Source organism: Mus musculus, chromosome 6 (assembly GCF_000001635.26).
Source record: "Mus musculus strain C57BL/6J chromosome 6, GRCm38.p6 C57BL/6J".
In the NCBI taxonomy this organism is placed as follows: Eukaryota; Metazoa; Chordata; class Mammalia; order Rodentia; family Muridae; genus Mus; species Mus musculus.
The window spans coordinates 48,927,890-48,945,904 of NC_000072.6; the positions used below are offsets into that span (position 1 = coordinate 48,927,890).

Below are 18,015 nucleotides of genomic sequence, written 5' to 3' on the forward strand. Positions count from 1 at the left end.
GAACTGATCCAATCCTTTTCCTCCACACATAAAGGAGGGCCATGATTGGTGTAGATAAGCATTTTAGGATAGCAAAAAGGAGAGTGGGTTAGAAATCAGAGGGCAAGCAGCTTCTGCAGGGCACAAGTGTGTGTGCATGCATGTGTGTGTGTGTGTGTGTAACTGTTGCCACCCCTACAACACTGAGAGTAGTTTTAGGATATAAAGCTGCCCCCTCACTTCCCTCTCTATCTTGCCCAACTGTCAGATCTTGCTATGCATAAAGTTGGGGCTCAGTTTCACCAGCTTAATAAGAACAGACTCATAGATATGTCCCTATAGGGCACTGATGAGGCTGGCATGGGAGGGGTCTGACCAAGACGACAGATCACAGAGCAGGAGGCCAGCAAGTGTGAGAATCCAGAGCAAGTCACAGAAGTCATTTCAAAGCCATTCTTGGATGACAGAAGAGGACCTTGAGAGGTGGGTTCTGAGAACAAACCTGCCTCCTGTTGGGTACAAGGAAGCCTACTGGTTGCTGAGTTCTTCTTGGCCTTCATGACTCTGGCATAGTTGTGGCCCCTGCCATCTCTGCTGCCTATTTATTTCAGAAGACAGAGTTCTGAATCCTTTCTTTAACATCTTCTCCTTTGGGACAAATCAGAAAGACGTGTGGGTATAATCGACAAAATATCAGGGGACCGGACAGGAAGGACAGGACGCACCAGGCAGGATGTACAGTGTCTGCGGTAGGAGTCCAGCCCTACTCTAGAAACGTGGTGAAAGTTCAGTTGTCGGCAGAGGCTTAAGTGAAGAGGGGGTAAAGAGGAAGCTTTGGGAGTCGGGGAATGGTGAGAATGCCCCTAACACTGAGGTGGCTGATGTCTGTCATTACGCATTCTTCACTGAACTCTGACCCACATATTGGTCTTGAGATGGTAACGTGTGCATCCCTGTAGCTCTGCTGTTGTCACGTATGGAGGAGTGCAGCTGGGAAATCAATGGGACACTTGAGTACACTCCACAGTCAGATAGAGCCACTAGTCTTAGTGTCAGGTACAAGGCAGATTTCAGTGAGATGGCACCAGGAAAGTGCCTCCTTCCAGGAACCAGTAGTGTCAACTGCAAGTTAGGGTCTAGAGAAATCAGAGCTTGTGACAGTGACAGTGTCTAGCACGTGTGCAAGAGCAGAGGTCTCCCTGCGACTCTCTATACAACAGGGCCTGCCAGACAACTCCAGCCAACCCCCAGAGACAGGGCAGGACAGAATGACAGCCACCCATTTCTTCTAGCATTGCAAGCAAATGCTCCCTCCATAAGCACACAGTACTTTGCTGCAGTTTGGACAGAAAATTAGGAGGTGGAAATCCAACAAGGAAAGGGTGCGGGGCACCATGACTCACTACCTGAGGTGGGTTGACAGGGTGCTCCCAAAATCTAATGGTAAGGAGGCCCTGACTTGAGTACCACACAGGGATGCTGGGCACAGAGGAGGCTGGGCAGGACAGGACTCTTCCCATCCTGATTTCACAAACAGGCTCAGTCTACAGTATCCAGAAACTCCAGGGCATAAGGTCCAAAGGGTCCTGACTGCATCACTGAGGTAAGAGAAGCTAAATCAATAATCCCTATGTTGCTGAGAGACTAGGCGGTCCTAAACATTTTATATTTACTGTTAGCCTTGTCTCATTTTACTCTAGTGAAACAACAGGGACGGGGCCAGACAATTTAAACAACGGGCTCAAGGTCACACAAGTAGTCTTCAATGTTGTAACATCCCAGGACTCAAATGCAGTCAGCTTGAGTGCAGAGCCTATATTTGAAATCTACACTTCAAAATATATCTCTCTAAAGGTGATTTTGTTCTCGGTAGAGTCCTCTGACCCAGAAGGACACAAGTAGCCCGAGGGGACTAAGTCTTGTGTGGTATGACTTATCCTTACTGGGATAACACCAAAAGTGGAAAACGGAAAAGCTTATCTAGATAAGAAAGACTATAAGAGATTTTTCAGAGGGGGGAAATAGGAAGATGCACACACCAAGACCTACACAGTGCTGAGGTCTGTGAGCGGGAACCCAGAGACTTCAGCTGACTTCACTGGGAAGAGTGAAGAAGTCAGCTAGGAAACAGACAAGGCTGAAGGGCAAGGCACTGTGAGGAGCAAGTGTGGAGAAGGAGATACTGAAGTCTTCCCTCCTATGCTTTGTTCCAGAGCCATGGGGATGGCACAAAAGAGCCTGACACTGGGCTGGGTAACTGCCATCTTGCTGTTACAGATGGCCATTGCAGACCGCCCCAGGTGGAGCCTGAATGGCAGGCCCCGGGTATTCGCAGACCTGAGTGTTTATGAGATCAAGATTGTGCAGAACTTCCTGATGGACAAAAAGGAGCTGCAGCTGCAGCCATCTGAGACACCAACTTTGGGCAAGAACTCAGTATACCTCATAGAAATGCTGCTGCCCGATAAGGAGGATGTGCTAGATTTTCTGGACAAAGGAGAAAGGAGTCCTGTGCGGGAAGCCCGTGTCGTCATCTTCTTTGGTGCTCAGAAGCATCCTAAAGTCACTGAGTTTGCTGTTGGGCCCATGCCATTACCAATCTACATGCGAGAAATATCTCCCGGGCCTGGGCACGATCCATCCTGGGCATCTAGACCCATTTCCAAAGCAGAGTACAGCCTCATCTACCGTACGCTGACAGAGGCCACCAAGTCTCTGCATCAGTTCTTCCTTGACACCACTGACTACTCACTAAAAGAACGTGTTGAGGACTATCTGACCTTCACATATATGGCCCCTGATGACACAAAATCTGACCAGCGCTGTAGCTGGTTCATGTTGCAACGCTATATGGAAAGCCACTTCCTGCAGCCTACAGGTCTGGAGATCCTTCTGGATCATGGAAGCACAGAAGTCCAGCACTGGAAAGTGAAGCAGCTCTGGTATAACGGCAAGCTCTACAACAGCCCAGAGGAACTGGCTCAGAAATACGCAGATGGAGAAGTGAGTATACTGGTACTCACGGAGTCAGTTGACAAGGACACAAAGCAGCCCCTAGTCTTCTCTTCCTCCAATATCCCAGAGGACTTTCCCACTACCAACAGCATGGCTAGACCCAGAGTGTCTGAGCCCCATGTTTCTAGCTATAACGTAGAGGACAACACGGTGTTCTACAGAGACTGGATTTTCTCCTTCCGGCTAAGACCCTCCTCTGGTCTGCAGATCCTGAATGTGCACTTTCGGGGTGTGCGTATTGCATATGAAGTCAGTGTACAAGAGGCGGTGGCACAGTTCGGAGGACATGTATCTGCAGGCACTCAGGCCAAGTACATGGATGTGGGCTGGGGCCCTGGCAGTGCTACTCGCCAGTTAGCCGCTGGCATTGATTGTCCAGACACAGCCACCTTCCTGGAAGTCATTCATCACTATGACACCGACAGACCAGTCTCCTATCCACGAGCTCTCTGTCTCTTTGAGATGCCAGCAGAAATGCCAATTAGGCACCACTTTAACTCCAACTTTAGAGAAGACTTCAACTCCAGTGCAGGGACAAATGGACACATGCTGGTGCTACGGACAATCTCATCAGTCCTCCACTATGATTATATTTGGGACTTTGTTTTCTACACTAATGGAGCAATGAAGGCAAAAATGCAAGCCACTGGCTTGGTCCATGCCACCTACTACCAGCCTGAGGAGATGCGCTACATCTCTCAATCACACACCCATGTATTCAGCAACATTCACACCCACCTAGTACATTACCGCATTGACCTGGATGTAGCAGGTAAGATTCAGGACCACACCAACTCAGATACTCAAATACTACCCACATATGGCTTCGCTCCATGCATTGGAGCTAAAGAGTATTAGGAGATTGTTTCAGCCACCTTCTGTGCAAAAAGAAACACACGCCACTGGGAAATGGTAGTAGTGAAGAGTACCCTAGGGTTTCTCTGGTTGTGCAGTGTGCATCTTATTGGCTCTAGAGTAGAATATTGCATGGGCATAGGGAGTTCCACGGGAATTAAACGATGCTTTGGCCTAGCCCTCTGTGATGGGTTTTAGTATCGTTTGGGGGTGCTCAGTGTGTTTCTTATAAATGTCATCATAAGAAGAAAAGTGATGTTTGGCATCACATCCCATAAATGAACAAGGCCACCAGAACCAGATAGGTGGCTTCCATGCTCATTCCCACTGGGCCCTCTGGTCAAGAATACAAACAGACTGTCTGCAAGCCTGCAGAAACACGGGCTTCCTGTTCTACATGGTTAAAAATAGACACGCTGGAGCAGGCTCTCCAGAGAATGGTGGGATCACAGTAAGGATGCGACAGTTGCCAGGAATGACCCTCGAGCTGTCCTCTAGCTTCTCTGGTTTCTGGTTTGCTTGGTCTTCTAGCCCATGCTGCTAGCCCAGTGTCTGGCCCTAGCCTGGCATCTTCTTGGCAGTTGCCTATGGTTATGGCTTAGTTGGAGACCCTGGGGAAGAGGATTTTGTTTCAACAACTGATTCTTAACCTTTTCCCCCTCCTGCCTCCAGGCACCAAGAACAGATTCCAGACACTGCAGATCATTCGGAAAAACATCACCAACTCTAAGAACCTGAGACATCAGGCACTTGGAAATACCCTAAAGCAAGCAAATTACACCCAAGAGCAACAAGCAGCCTTCTACTTTGGAAAGCCGCTTCCCAATTACCTAATCTTTAGCAACCTCCATACGACCCACGGGATGGGCCACAGGAGCAGGTACCGTCTGAAGACCTACTCCAAAATCCATCAGGTGCCACTGCCAGGCTGGCAAAAGAAGCAAGGTGTCTCTTGGACCAGGTGAGTTTGGGAAATACAGCCAGGGTTTCCTCACGGTGATTATGTATTCTGTTTGGGCTTTTGTCCTGGAAGGTTCTTTTCTATGTTTGCATCTGAATATGCATCCTTGTGCACCCCAGGAGGGGGTGGAAATGCATACAGAGATCCTGCCCCTAAGAGGGCGATGGGCAATTTTCCAGACCCCTAGGGTATAAACATGCATTATGGAGAAGGACTAAATTCTCCATCCTTGACACTGGGGGTGTTACCAAAAAGAGATCAGATGCAACTCTAGTGCCCAGAGCCATTGGCTTCTTGTCTACCTGTAGGTATCCCTTGGCTGTGACCGAGTACCAAGATTCTGAGAAGTGCAGCAGCAGCATCTACAGCCAAAATAATCCTTGGGATCCCCCTGTGGTCTTCGAGGATTTTATTCAGAACAATACAAACATTGAAGATAAGGTAATGTCCTAGTACCCACTGCCTATGTCAGGTCTGTTGCCAACCACTGCCTAGACCTGCCGCTGGTTCCAGCAGTCGTAGTTACTGAGTGGTAGGCAAATCTAGTGTCGTAGCCGATGGGTCTGCCTTTTAAAAGTGGAACTGAGGACATCCCATGAAGTCTGTGGGCACGGCAAGTCAGAGTGACCTCAGGTGGCTAGTACTCAGCTCTGCCCTGTTCACTGAAGCCTTTGTCTCTCCCATAGGATTTGGTGGCCTGGGCCACAGTGGGCTTCCACAACATGCCCCGTTCTGAGGCTAGTACCAACATGACCACACCTGAGAACTCTGTGGGTTTTGTGCTCCGACCCTTCAACCTCCCTGGCTTCTAGATACAGCTACAACAACATCAGCCACTGCATCCCTGGAGACAGAGCTTGCCTGATGCTCCCTCCTTTCAACCACAATAGGACCTACAACGCTGTGTGAAGAACCGGGCCCCAGCTCCTGCTTAACAGCCCCAGATCAGCACAAGAGCAGACAATAAATCCTTCCACTTCCACCCTTAGATGTTGCTTCTTCATGGTCGGAGGTTGGGGTGCAGGGAATGGGCTCCACCCTCATGGGTGGCCATGGTTACATTCAAACTTGTCTACTGACCCCAGAAAGACATTAATGGCAAGGGCAGAGAAACCCTCTAGAATACTAGAAATCTCAGATAGGTTTTTCAACATTTGAGGTTTCCAGCTGTCTGTCAAGAAGGCTAGGGGGAAATGTTCCACCTTAATGAGAACCATACAGAGAAAGCTACTATAGGGAAACCTAAAGATTATCAGCACTCTCATCCTGTGGCCATTGTTCTACATCTAAGGTTAACCCCCATCAGCCCTCTAGAAACATAGGTAAAACATATTGCATGTTTTTTTGTTATTGTTATCTGTGACAGCAAAAGCATGGAGAAGACCAATCTCCCATCTATAAGAAAGAATAGCACAGTAAACTAGGGCTCACTCAGCCATGCTCAGGGCCAGGTGAGAAAAAACTATATGAGTGAGGACAGTCTGTGGATTGTGGGAAAACCCACAGATTAAGTGAGAAGTTAAAATGGCAGATAATAGCATGCGTGAGCGCTGTATAAGAATGTGAGGAGACTAAAACTCCATTTCCCCCAGGAATGAAAGGTAGAAGGCCTCTGGTGCCATTGAAAGCTGAAGGAACAGGGAAAGGGATGCAGCACTAACAACTCCAGGGCTGGGACTGGAATGAGGCAAGCCTGGGCACCGACATAAAGATGCACACAAGGCTGCATGTCTATCCTCCCAGCATGAGGATGCTTGGTGGAGATAGGCAGATCCCTTGAGCCTGCTGGTTCATCCATTAGAGCAGAATCAGTAAGCTAGAGGTTCAGCGAGGGACCCTGCAGAGAATGAGGGACAGCCACACCCTTCACAGGGATGTGTGCACATATGTGCATGGATACTGGCAGATTCCTATGCATGCAAACCCTCATCACACTCCTGCAAGTAACTGTAATGAAACTGACTGAGTACCTAGTGCACAGTAAAGTAGAAAGGAGCCTGTCCAGAAGAGGAATGGAGTGGGCAGGACTCACCTGTGTTTAACAGGGGAACGAGTAGAGGGTATGATTTTAAAGCATCGAGTTTATGAATGAAAACATCCTAATGAACTTACATATGTGCTAATTGAAACATTTATGAAACAGTAGGTGGCAGAGAAGAGAGAGGTTATGTCCATGCCCAGGGCTCTAACCTGAGATCATCTGAATGACTAGTAGCCTAACACTCCTAGAAATTCTCGAGATGACCACCACCAGTCCAGCACCTGGCAGGCCCAGATGGGCTCCAAGCGAGGGGAGCAAGCCAGAGATAAGAGGAAGACAGCTAGCCAGAGACTAGAAGAACTCCCAAATGGGGCCATGTGGGTGATCCAGGCAAAGAGCAAGCCCAAGATGGGGCCCTGATAGGGAGCTAACCTGAGGTGACCACCAATCCAGTGCTGCACAGGCCAGCTGGGGCAGATTATATCTGAGATGACCCCTGCCTGGTGCCATAATGCAAAGGCTGGACACAGCACTCCTGAGTCTGCTCCTGAGATGGCTCAGACACTCAGAGACCCTTGCACTCAGAGGAGCAAGTAAGTGGTAGAGAAATGGAAGAGAAGGAGAAGCAGAAGGGTGTGGGCACTAGAACTAGAGACTAGGGGGTAGTGAGGAAGAGCCTGGTGTGCATAGCCAGTGATGCCACCTAGGACCGTGGTGAGGGCCTGGCCTGTGCTGCCAGCCCCTCCCCTACTAAAGCACTTGGGAGAACAGGCCCTGCACCTCACCTGGGCAGCATGGTAGAGCTTTCCCCCTATGAGTCCGCTCCAAGGATGTGAGTCTGTCTTGAAGGTGTGAGTATGAGAGAACCAACCTTGTCTTTTGTCTGCTGTACATTGGCATGGGCTAGAGAGAGATCCTCTCTCCTTGTTTTTGGCCTTGCCACCTGTGGTGGGCAGGAGATCATGGCTCCACAAGGATCATGAGAGCAGGAGAGGAGGAGAACAGGTCCTGCACCCTGTCTGGGCATCACAGTAGAACTGACCCTGATGGCAGGGGCAAGGCTAAGCTGGTCTGAGGGTGTGAGGATGGGAGAACTGGTCTTACAACTTATCTGCTATACAGTAGCATTGTCCAGGGAAAGACACCCTCCCCCTACCTCACCCCTTGCCACCTATGGTAGGCAGGTGAGCTAGCCCCAAGGGTGTGAAAACAGGAGAACTGTCCTAGCCTCTTGCCTGCTGCAGCACTAAGGAGAGAGAGCAAGCTCTGCACCTCACTTGGGGAGCACAGTAAAGCTGACCCTGATGTTGTGGGCACAGATGAGCCATCCTTGAGGGTATTAGAACAGGAGAGCTGGCTCTGCCCTTTGTGTCTGCAGCATTGGACAGGGATGGGCAGGAGAGTTCGCCCCTGTGGTTTGGGTGCCTGAGAGCTGGTGGACTGGCCAGTTCAGATACCTTTCAGGTTTAGGTCCAGGGCTTTGAACTGGCCCACCCCAAAGTTTACTCCATTGATGAACTGCTGGAGTGCTTGAAGGGGCCAATCCTACAGACCCCAAACTACAGGATCTCCATGATACAGGGCAACAGCAGGATATCTGAGAGGAGTTCTAGTGAGGTTCCAGTACTGATAGAGCAGCAGAAGCCTGTCAGGAGTCATAGGACAAGCTAATAACTAGCAGGTGATCTTCCTGAGATGAGTCTACTTTGGGTTAATAAATAATCCACAATAATCCATAGGCAAGACCCAGGAGAAAGTCTTTTTAGAAAAAATGCCTGCTATTAATATTATGCTTTTCCTGTTATTAACAAACATATATATCAATCACTAAGTATTAGCCCAGCTAATACTTAGTGGGCAGCTTTTGGGCAGCTCTCTGCAGACTACAAAGATGTAGTGTCTCTTAGTGATGATATACAGACTTCTTAATTCTTAATAATAATCCTATAATAATTCCTAAAATTATTTCAGTATTTATTAAGCTCTTTTATGGTGGGACTGCTATTAGGTCCTTTCTGATAGTCAAATGCAATGAGGACTCTACTGGTCTCTGTCACCAGTTAATTGCTTCTACTGCTCACAGCACTTTCCAAAAGGTTGTAAAACCATTAACCAAAGGTTATAAAAAAGGGAACTTAAATTTGTTATAGGTGCTAAATATAGAAGATAAAATATTGACTGGGTTTATCTATACAAAATTTCACTAATAACTTAGTTATAGTTTTTAACTCTCCATGAACCTGTGGGGCTGTGACAGGTGATGGATGTTTAGTCAGCTAATTACTCCTAATGGATATGCATGTAAACATTCTCTGTTGTAAACTTCATATTCTACTTATGATTTAAATTTATGTGTAAATTTGTGATGAACTTTTTACCATGTGATCCTATATTCTGAAAGATGTATAAGTGCTGAGGACAAAGAGAGGAGTGAGAATTTCCCTTGCCCTGCTTAGGGTCTTTCTGCTTTTCCCTTTTTTTTCTTCGAGAGCTTTCCTAGGAAACATTTACAACTTATAAATAAACGCTAAATTCACTTTCAAGGTTGAAAGAACAGTGCAGTTTCTGCTGAGACAGAACAAAGGCTACTTTACTTAATCCGTTGTTGTTTTAGGAGGTGCTAAGTGCCAGAGACTGTAGTTTCTGGCCTCAGAGAAACACAGAAGGCAGGTCAGCTACAGCAACAAAGTAACCTAGATAAGTAGACTTGTTATTATTATACAGCAATCCTAAGCATCCATTAAGACGAAAGTCTTACCCTCCACCAACCCTCTCCCCTCCACTGATTTAAGAGGACCCCACAACAAAGAAGAAGACTATTCTGGGGTTGGATCCCAGCAGAAGCCAGAGGCCTCGTACCAGACAACGAGTTATTGCAATGAACGTTTGCAAGCAGAAAAGTATGGAATACACTGTGACTGGCTACAGCTTCCACAACAATAATTTTTTCATCTCTGTTGGGGAGGAGGTTGCAAGGGTAGTGGGTGAGTATGAGGGGAGGAGAAGATGAGTGGGACTGGGGTACATGATGTAAAATTCACAAAGAACCAATAAAAAGTTTTTTAAAACTTATAAAAAGCTGAAACCTAGGGGATGGGCAGATAGTTCAGTCATTTAAGTGCTGGCCTTGAAAACACAAGACCAGCAACAAGAGTTCCCCCAGAACTCACAAGGGCAAAAATTGGTTGCTATTCCACACTTTTAATCCAGGAGCTCAGGAGACGGACAATCTAAGGAGAACCCTGACTAGGCAGCTTTACCTCCTTGGAGACATTCAGGTCAATGAGACACCTAATCTAGAAATGGAAAAAAAAGGAAAATCCAGATGTGGTGGTATAGACCTATTATCCCAGAAATTGGAAAGCCGGAGCAAGATGGTCAGAGTTTCACTGCCATCCTCTGCAAGTGTGAGGGCAACCAGGGTTACGTGAGACACTGTCATGACAACAAACAGTAGAGAGCCCCTGGGGAACCTCTGACCTCCTTGTTCAAGCATGTAGAGGCACGGGTGCACCAGCACACATGAATACCCATGCACACATCCACAAACAAACACACAAAGTGAAGTCTACTGTGAAATAAAATAGGTCTGGCTGAAGTTAGACAATATAACAAGAGCCCTGGCCATGTCCTTCCACTGGCTCTAAGTTCCCCCAGAAGTACCTCTTCTCACCCAGAGGTATTATGCTACTCTGAAAGTACAAGCTAATGTGAGTCTCTGGATTTACTGTCAATTCCAGAGACACAAGAAAGGACCAACACATGAAGTCCCCAGGTTGGCCCATTTCCATGAAGCCAAACAAACCTGAGAGTCTAGAAATAACAAGCCAGGACAATGAGAAGGATTCTCAGACCAGCCTTGGCAGTGGTCACCAGGGCCAACAGACACCGGACAGAAGAGCTGAGGCCCCACAGCCCAGCAGCTCACAGAGGATGGGGCAGTGGCAGCATACACCTTTCACTGCCACTTAGGAGATCTCATTCTCTGCAGACTGTGCTAGGGGACAGTGACAGAGGGACAAAATCATGTCTAGGGCCAAGGCATAAAGTCTCTTGGTGGGCTATGGTTCTAACCAGCTTCCACCAGAGACACAGGTCAGATCCTGAATTTGGTACAGAGATCTGAGAGTTTTTTTTTTTTTTAATTTTTTTATTAGGTATTTTCCTCGTTTACATTTCCAATGCTATCTCAAAAGTCCCCCATACTCACCCCCCCCCCGATCCCCTACCCTCCCACTCCCCCTTTTTGGCCCTGGCGTTCCCCTGTACTGGGGCATATAAAGTTTGTAAGTCCAAAGGGCCTCTCTTTCCAGTGATGGCTGATTAGGCCATCTTTTGATACATATGCAGCTAGAGACAAGAGCTCCAGGGTACTGGTTAGTTCATATTGTTGTTCCACCTATAGGGTTGCAGTTCCCCTTAGCTCCTTGGGTACTTTCTCTAGCTCTTCCATTGGGGGCCGTGTATTCATGTGTTTATTCTGCAGTCAAGTAAATCATAACTTAAAGCCATAATATTATTAAAGAGAATTCCTGGTACAGCTGTCTAAAGTGCAACACTGACAGGTGCTCTTGCCATGATGGAACAAATACACATTTCCCTAAGGTCTGGGCAAGGCAAACAACCCTTTGAAACCAACTGCCCAACAAATAGAAGCGGGTTGCAAATAATTTCTTTTAACATTTTTCTGCAAGTGAGAGCAATCCCTCAGATGGCGAACTCAAACCCTCATTTCACCCACCTGTCTCCTGGCTTTGGTCTTCCTTCCTCAATCACACCTACATCCAAAAAGGCTTCTGGGCTTCCTGCTTAGACACCACCTGAGTCCCAGAGGCCCTGAGCGCTGCTGGCCACAAATGAGCTCGTGAGCAACTTTCATCCAGAACTCCAGGGAAATCACAGCTCAGTGCCATTTCCTTAAACAATAGTTGTAACTGTCAAACAAGCTCTGTCATCTGACAGGCCATCTGCATGCCGTAAACAAACTGAAACAGTGTATTCTTATCTTTTCCTTTGTTTGCAAAATGTTACATAGACTATCCAAGTGGAAAACCTGAAACTTGAGAATTCAAAGGGTTTGTGACACAAAGTGAACCAGTCCTCCACAGGCAAGCAAGTTTCTGGGCTGCAAGGCCATGTAGAGTCAGGCAGTAGATGGTCCCTCCCATTGTCAGAGCCATGGTGGTCTGGTAAAGCATTTGGTCCGGAAGGCCTCCTTTCAGGTGAATGGGCATGCCATCAGCCTTCTGGAAGAACTTCTGCAGCTCTGGAACTTTGTTCTTCCCAGCATAATCATATGCTGTTGCACTGGAGGTCAGTTTGGTTGGTGTAGCAAATGTGGTAGGTGGTGTTTCCATGGAAACCAGCTGTAACCCCTGCGGAGTATAGGCTTTCGAAGCCCAAGCTCTAGCCAACTTCTGCGTGGACCTGCTAAACTTATAGTACACGTTGGCTGAGGCCGTCTTTGCACTGCCGCTGCCTGTGCAACCGCCCTAGAAAAGGCGAGAGTGAAATCTTTATGTATGTAAGTACATTGTTGCTGTCTTCAGACACACCAGAAGAGGGCATCAGGTCCCGTTACAGATGGTTGTGAGACACCACGTGGATGGTGGGAATTGAACTCAGGACCTTTGGAAGAGCAGTCAGTGCTCTTAATCACTGAGCCATCTCTCCAGCCCTGAGTGGAATCTTTTAACTGGTCAAAAGGATGTACAATGAAAGCTGGGCCTCTTGTAAGTAAATAGGTTGTATTTGGACACTTGTGAATAGGGCATGTGACACAAGAAAACACTCATAAATGCAGAACCATGAAGTGTCTGTAATACTCAGGTTCTGTAGTGCAATCCCACCCACATGTCCCTGGGGAGCACCTATGCGTCCCTTTGCCTAGTTCCTCCTCTGTGCACACTGCTGGTCACATCCTGGGACGGGCCCGGTGACAGACCCCTGAGCTGTTTACTATGTCCCTATCTCCAAATTTCTTCTAAGAGCTTCCAATCTGGGGAGCCCAAGACAATTATTACCTATGACAGCAAGGTCCTCTCAGAGTCCTTTCACCCACTCACAGATCCAAGTCATAGGCCCGGCCTCTAGACCTCCACCCCTTTCTACAGAGTGAAGAGTGCAGAGACCCAAATGAACCTTTGAGTTGGACTCTGACAAAACTTTCTGGCATCAGCAACAGGAAGAAGTAGGCTGCAATCTCGGCAGGTGGGTAGCACCAAAGAACCAGAGGAGGAAATGCTGGACACTCCTTGGTGATTTCCTGTGTCTGTCCAAGCTTCACTTTTGAAGCTATTCCTCTGGGTGTTGACTTGCACATGGAAAGGAGAGGATGAGCTCATATCCCGAGCTAGTATCTCGCCAGCAAGAATTCACTTGGACAACCGGATTCTTCTACGGCAAAGCTTTATTGCTTCATCTGAAGGAAGACCCCGAACAAGGAAAATGATGCTGCTTATATACCCCTCCATGTGACGTGTCAGCTCCTGACTAGCTGCTCACTCATTACCCCACTACTATGCCCCGGGATGGGCAGTGACTTGGCACGAATTTACTCTTACACCTGCGCACATTACTTGTTTACCAGTTAGGCACAGCGGAGGCTCATGATGGTGATTGCTCATGGCTCTCCACATCTTCCCCTTTTTATTTTATTAAAATGAAAGCCACTCTTTAATGGATGAAGATAGAGGTCGAATCCCTAGTGTGCAGAAATAGGGGCCATGTACAGGATTGGCTCTTAGGCTCACAGGCTTTTACCCAGAGCAACCCTGACCTGCTCCCATGCCATTTTTCCTAGGGGAGGGACACTTGGACACTCAACCCTCATGCAAATCGACTTGTCTTCTAGGAGTGCCCAAACCTCTGAGCGACTCCTATGTGGTGCTTAGCCCAACAATCCATAAGAGTCAACGACCTACTCACTCGTCCCTGTGCAATGATTCTAGCCTCTAGGGGTGCAAGAGCTGAGTATGGCCCAGGGCGAGCTTTAATTGTTGAGTCGCTCTCATTTTCCGCAGAACTGAGGAGCGCAAGAGCAGAGAACTCAGATGCCAATTAAGTCTTAAGCATGGATAGCCATATTTCAGGGGAGGTCCCTTGTTCAATGGCTGCAAGTGCTTGAGCAATAACGACCTTGTCACGGTTTTGTTGGGTTCTGAGCTTGCAGGCCAACCAGAGCATGAACACAAGCCCACAGCAGATGGCAGCAGCAAACAAAATTACCCCCACCCATTCCTTAAAGTAAGAAAAAGCAGAGGTAAGCCAAGAGGTAAAATTGCCAACAATGATGGATGCTATTCGAGTTCCATTAAGGCTTAAAATCTGGTGTTAGATGTAAAGAATTGAGGAAACACCCGAATTCGTCAACGGCATGGTTTCAGGAACACAGAGCTCTTCAGTTTTCACTAGCGGGAGCACCTCCAGCCACAGGAACATCCATGTCCTCACAACTCCACCTGCCCTGAATTGCTCTAGTCAGCCGCTCCGGGACTGCAGCTGTTGTCGATGATCCTGAGGAAACACAAACAGACCCTCTCTCCCAAACCAATTGAGAGCGCTCCTTTCTTACCTGATTCAGTGCCTCATTGTCTCTCTGGAGTTCTACAACACTGTCAACACCGGTGGGCAATGATTTCCATGCCCTTATGGCAATCTGATTCACCTGCTCAAACACCTGCACTGGATATCCTGTCTGTTGTTGTGCAAAGCAACCTTGATCAAGCAGCATATCTCTATCCCATGCTGGATTTTGCAAATTCAATAAGGAAGGCTTTCCCGTCTAAATACTGCCCAGGTGAAAGGATGCCTTTACCAAACCTGCCCAATCGGACAGCATCATGCAGTGTCTATTCAAGGCCTCTACTTGAGCCACAATATAAGAGGCAATTAAGCCATACGTCCACACGGACTCAGCCAAATTCCTGATTACTTTGAAATCTAGAGGCTCATGATATCTCTGCCCTGCTTGGTCGGTGAAAATAGGACATCCCAGCAAGGAGAATCTAATCTCTCTCCAAATCTCCGAACAGAAGGTCCATCTATATGCGGCTGCCTGCCCCTTTAAGAGCTCCATTTGCAATCGGCCCTCAGCAGGGCTTTTTCAGCTGTACTTGACTCCCAGCCACAGTGCTTTTATCACTTTCTGCTGTGCAAATTGAGGCTGCTTTTCAAACAAATTAAAGGATGGACAGCCAGCAGGTAAAGTTTTAACCAATTATATTTTTCAACATGAAACAGAAAAATAATCATTCAAACAACAAAACAAAAACAAACATGAATTGACAGACATATGGACAATTTGGAGCACCAAAAACAGACAATAGACAGACAGGAAATAGAACTTGGTGTCTCAAAGGGACACAGATATCCTAACCAGAGCTAAGAATATCTCCATAGGAGCCAGAGAGGAAGCAGGACGTCTCCCATTTTCCTTCTGTTCCCAGGAGAGCTCTGAAATAGTTTATTTTCATTTTTCTCTTTTTTTGCTAAAAGATCCCAAACAGGGGATAACTGCTTTTCTAAAACTTATTTTCTCTCTCATAGTGAGCCACTTCCTCCTCCAAGTCTGTTTTCTCAGAGGGGCTAAGGTCCTCATCTGATTCTGAGCTACTAAGAGCTAGTCCCTTGAACTCATCTAACGGCGGGTAGAGGCTCCCTCCCCTAGGGGCCTCCCCAGCTCGATCTTTCTTCCTCTCTTCTTTTCTATCCTTCCCTCCAAACTCACCCGAGGCATGCTTTCCCGTAATTCTCTTTTCCTCGGACTCAAGGTCCGTGGAAAGGCCTATTTTCTTCTTAGGTGCACCTTGTTTCCTCTTAACTCCTAATCTCTCTCCCCGATCTGTTTCTGATAGACTGTCTTGGACTTCCTCCAGGATCTTCTGCCCCCCTTAAAAGGCCTCTAATGCTGGAGAAAGTTCAAGACAGAACGTACCTTACAGAGCTTTAGTGTCCCGTAGTTCTGAATCCGCCCCATGAACCGGGGGGGGGGGGGGGGGGGGAGGGTCCCCTTTTCAGCGCCTGGGTTTTCAGCACCACTTATCCCGAGCTAGTATCTCGCCAGCAAGAATTCACTCGGACAACCGGATTCTTCTACGGCAAAGCTTTATTGCTTCATCTGAAGGAAGACCCCGAACAAGGAAAATGGTGCTGCTTATATACCCTTCCGTGTGACGTGCCAGCTCCTGATTAGCTGCTCACTCATTACCCGACTACTACGCCCAGGATGGGCAGTGACTTGGCCTGAATTTACTCTTACACCTGCGCACATTACTTGTTTACCAGTTAGGCACAGCAGAGGCTCATGATGGTGATTGCTCACGGATCTCCACAAGCTCAGGGGCCTCCAGGCCTTGGATGCCGATGAGCATCCAGCACACTTCTAGGAGATAATCACAGTTTATTCACGGCAGCACCAACTTCCCCATCCTCAGCCCTGAGGGTGTCTCCTGAGAGTGCTCGGGCACCCTGGTTTCTTCTCTGCCTACAGGTTCTTCCCAGTGGTGACTAAGTATCATGAGTCTGAGTTGACCAATATTCAACTTAAACAACCAGAACCTTCCCTGGGATCCTGCTGTGCTCTTTGAGAACCCTGAGAATGACAACAATGGAGATGAGGTACTGACCTAGCCTCCCTCTCCACCTTTGGCTTTGTCACTAGCCTCTTTCTGGACCTGTTCGTGGACTGGAGGGTAAAGGGAAACTTCTGGGGTCATGAGAGATGGGCCTACCCCTTTTAATTGGAACAGAGGGCATCTTGGAGAGTTTGTAGAAATACATAAAAATGACCCAAGCCAGAGTATCTTGGGGGTCTGTACTCAGCACTGCCCTGCTCACTGATTTTCTGTCTTGCCCACAGGATTTGGTAGCCTGAGTGACAATGAATTTCTTGTATAAGCACCACTCTGAGAGTGTCCACAACTTAGCCACATCTGGGACTCTATGGCATACCATAATACCCACATACAATGGTCACAACTATGTTGGTCAATGGATCCCTGAGGACAGGGTCTGCCTGAGGCTCTTCCTTTAGATAACATGGAGCATACAATCCTATGTGAAGAGTCTGACCCAGCTTCTGTCTAGGAACCCCATAACCCCACAAGGACAAACAATAAACCCTTCGCTTCCACCCAAGTATGCAGCTTCTTAGCAGCAAAGGAGGGAGTGGGCCACAGGCTCGGATGTGTTTCCATGGGATCCACTGCAACATGAATTTTCATATCAGATCTCTTAAATACCTGAGGCTTTCAGCTTCCTCTCAATGTGACTATTGGAGAAATGTCCCACTTGAATGATGGGTCTACCTAAGGAAGCTGCTGTGGGAAACCTAACAAAGTACCAACACTTTAACCACTAATCTAATGTCCAGGGTTCACCCTGGGAGCTCTCTAGAAACACAGGAAAGACTATGCTAACTCATTTGTTGAGTTATTATTCTTATCTGCAACAGCAACAGTTTGTAGACAACTGCCTTCCCATTTGTATGAAGGAACAGTTCTACAAGCTAGGGCCCAGCTGTACTGTGGTGCCAGGTGATAAAGAAAGCATGGATTAGGTCACTCTGTGAAACCCTGTAAGGTATATTAAGTAAGAGAAAAGATGACAGAGAGTAATATATATAGAAAACTAACTTTTATATGAGATGAGATTGGAATAAAAAGCCATCTTTCAGGAACAGAAGGTAGAAGGCATCTAGGTGTTCTCCAGGACTTGCCATGTAAGCATGAGGACCTGAGTTCACAAACCCATCGAATACTCATGAGAAATTGTGTGATGCAGCAAATGTTTATAACTGCTCTGCTGGGAGAGAGAGTAAATAGGTGGATCCCAGGAGCTCAGTGGCCATCCCATTTGTCAGACTCAGTGAGACCCAGGTACTGTGAGAGAGCTTGTCTCAAAAATAGGGTAAGGAATAAGAAACACACCTAATATCCACCTCTGACCACCATAGAAATACACACACATATGCATGCATGCACACACACATACACATGCACACCCATACACACATACATACATGCACACACATGGATGCACACATGCACTTTCTCACACACATACATACATCACATACATATGCATACTCACAAACATGCATGCACACAGAGAGAGAGAGAGAGAGAGAGAGAGGCATCCTTTGCACACACTAAAGAGGAAAATAAAGTAAAACACAGAAGAGCTCTGGAGCTGAGAAGATGTCACCCAATGTCACCCAAGATGT

General features: G+C 47.4%; 1 protein-coding gene, 1 non-coding gene and 1 pseudogene across 2 annotated transcripts; 2 read left to right on the top strand and 1 right to left on the bottom strand.

Moving 5' to 3' along the window:
* Positions 1-2,006: 2,006 nt before the first annotated feature.
* Positions 2,007-5,798, top strand: Doxl1 (diamine oxidase-like protein 1). Its single transcript, NM_001081273.2, has 4 exons — positions 2,007-3,766; positions 4,522-4,810; positions 5,119-5,251; positions 5,497-5,798. The coding sequence occupies exons 1-4, from the start codon at positions 2,179-2,181 to the stop codon at positions 5,620-5,622; spliced, it is 2,136 nt and encodes a 711-aa protein (NP_001074742.2). The 5' UTR covers positions 2,007-2,178; the 3' UTR covers positions 5,623-5,798.
* A 1,108-nt stretch (positions 5,799-6,906) lies between these two features.
* Positions 6,907-7,034, top strand: Gm24348. The gene has a single exon (XR_003956634.1). It is a non-coding gene; the product is annotated as a small nucleolar RNA SNORA17 (small nucleolar RNA).
* A 4,825-nt stretch (positions 7,035-11,859) lies between these two features.
* Gm10242 lies at positions 11,860-16,162 on the bottom strand (annotated as a pseudogene).
* Between the last annotated feature and the right edge of the window lie 1,853 nt (positions 16,163-18,015).

What these genes read in the sequence shown, in the direction of transcription:
- Doxl1 (NM_001081273.2), top strand. Translation starts at nt 2,179, where the DNA reads ATGCTTTGTTCCAGAGCCATGGGGATGGCACAAAAGAGCCTGACACTG. An exon ending in CATTGACCTGGATGTAGCAG is followed by an intron (nt 3,767 to 4,521) that starts GTAAGATTCAGG and finishes TCCTGCCTCCAG; the next exon opens with GCACCAAGAACAGATTCCAG. An exon ending in CAAGGTGTCTCTTGGACCAG is followed by an intron (nt 4,811 to 5,118) that starts GTGAGTTTGGGA and finishes GTCTACCTGTAG; the next exon opens with GTATCCCTTGGCTGTGACCG.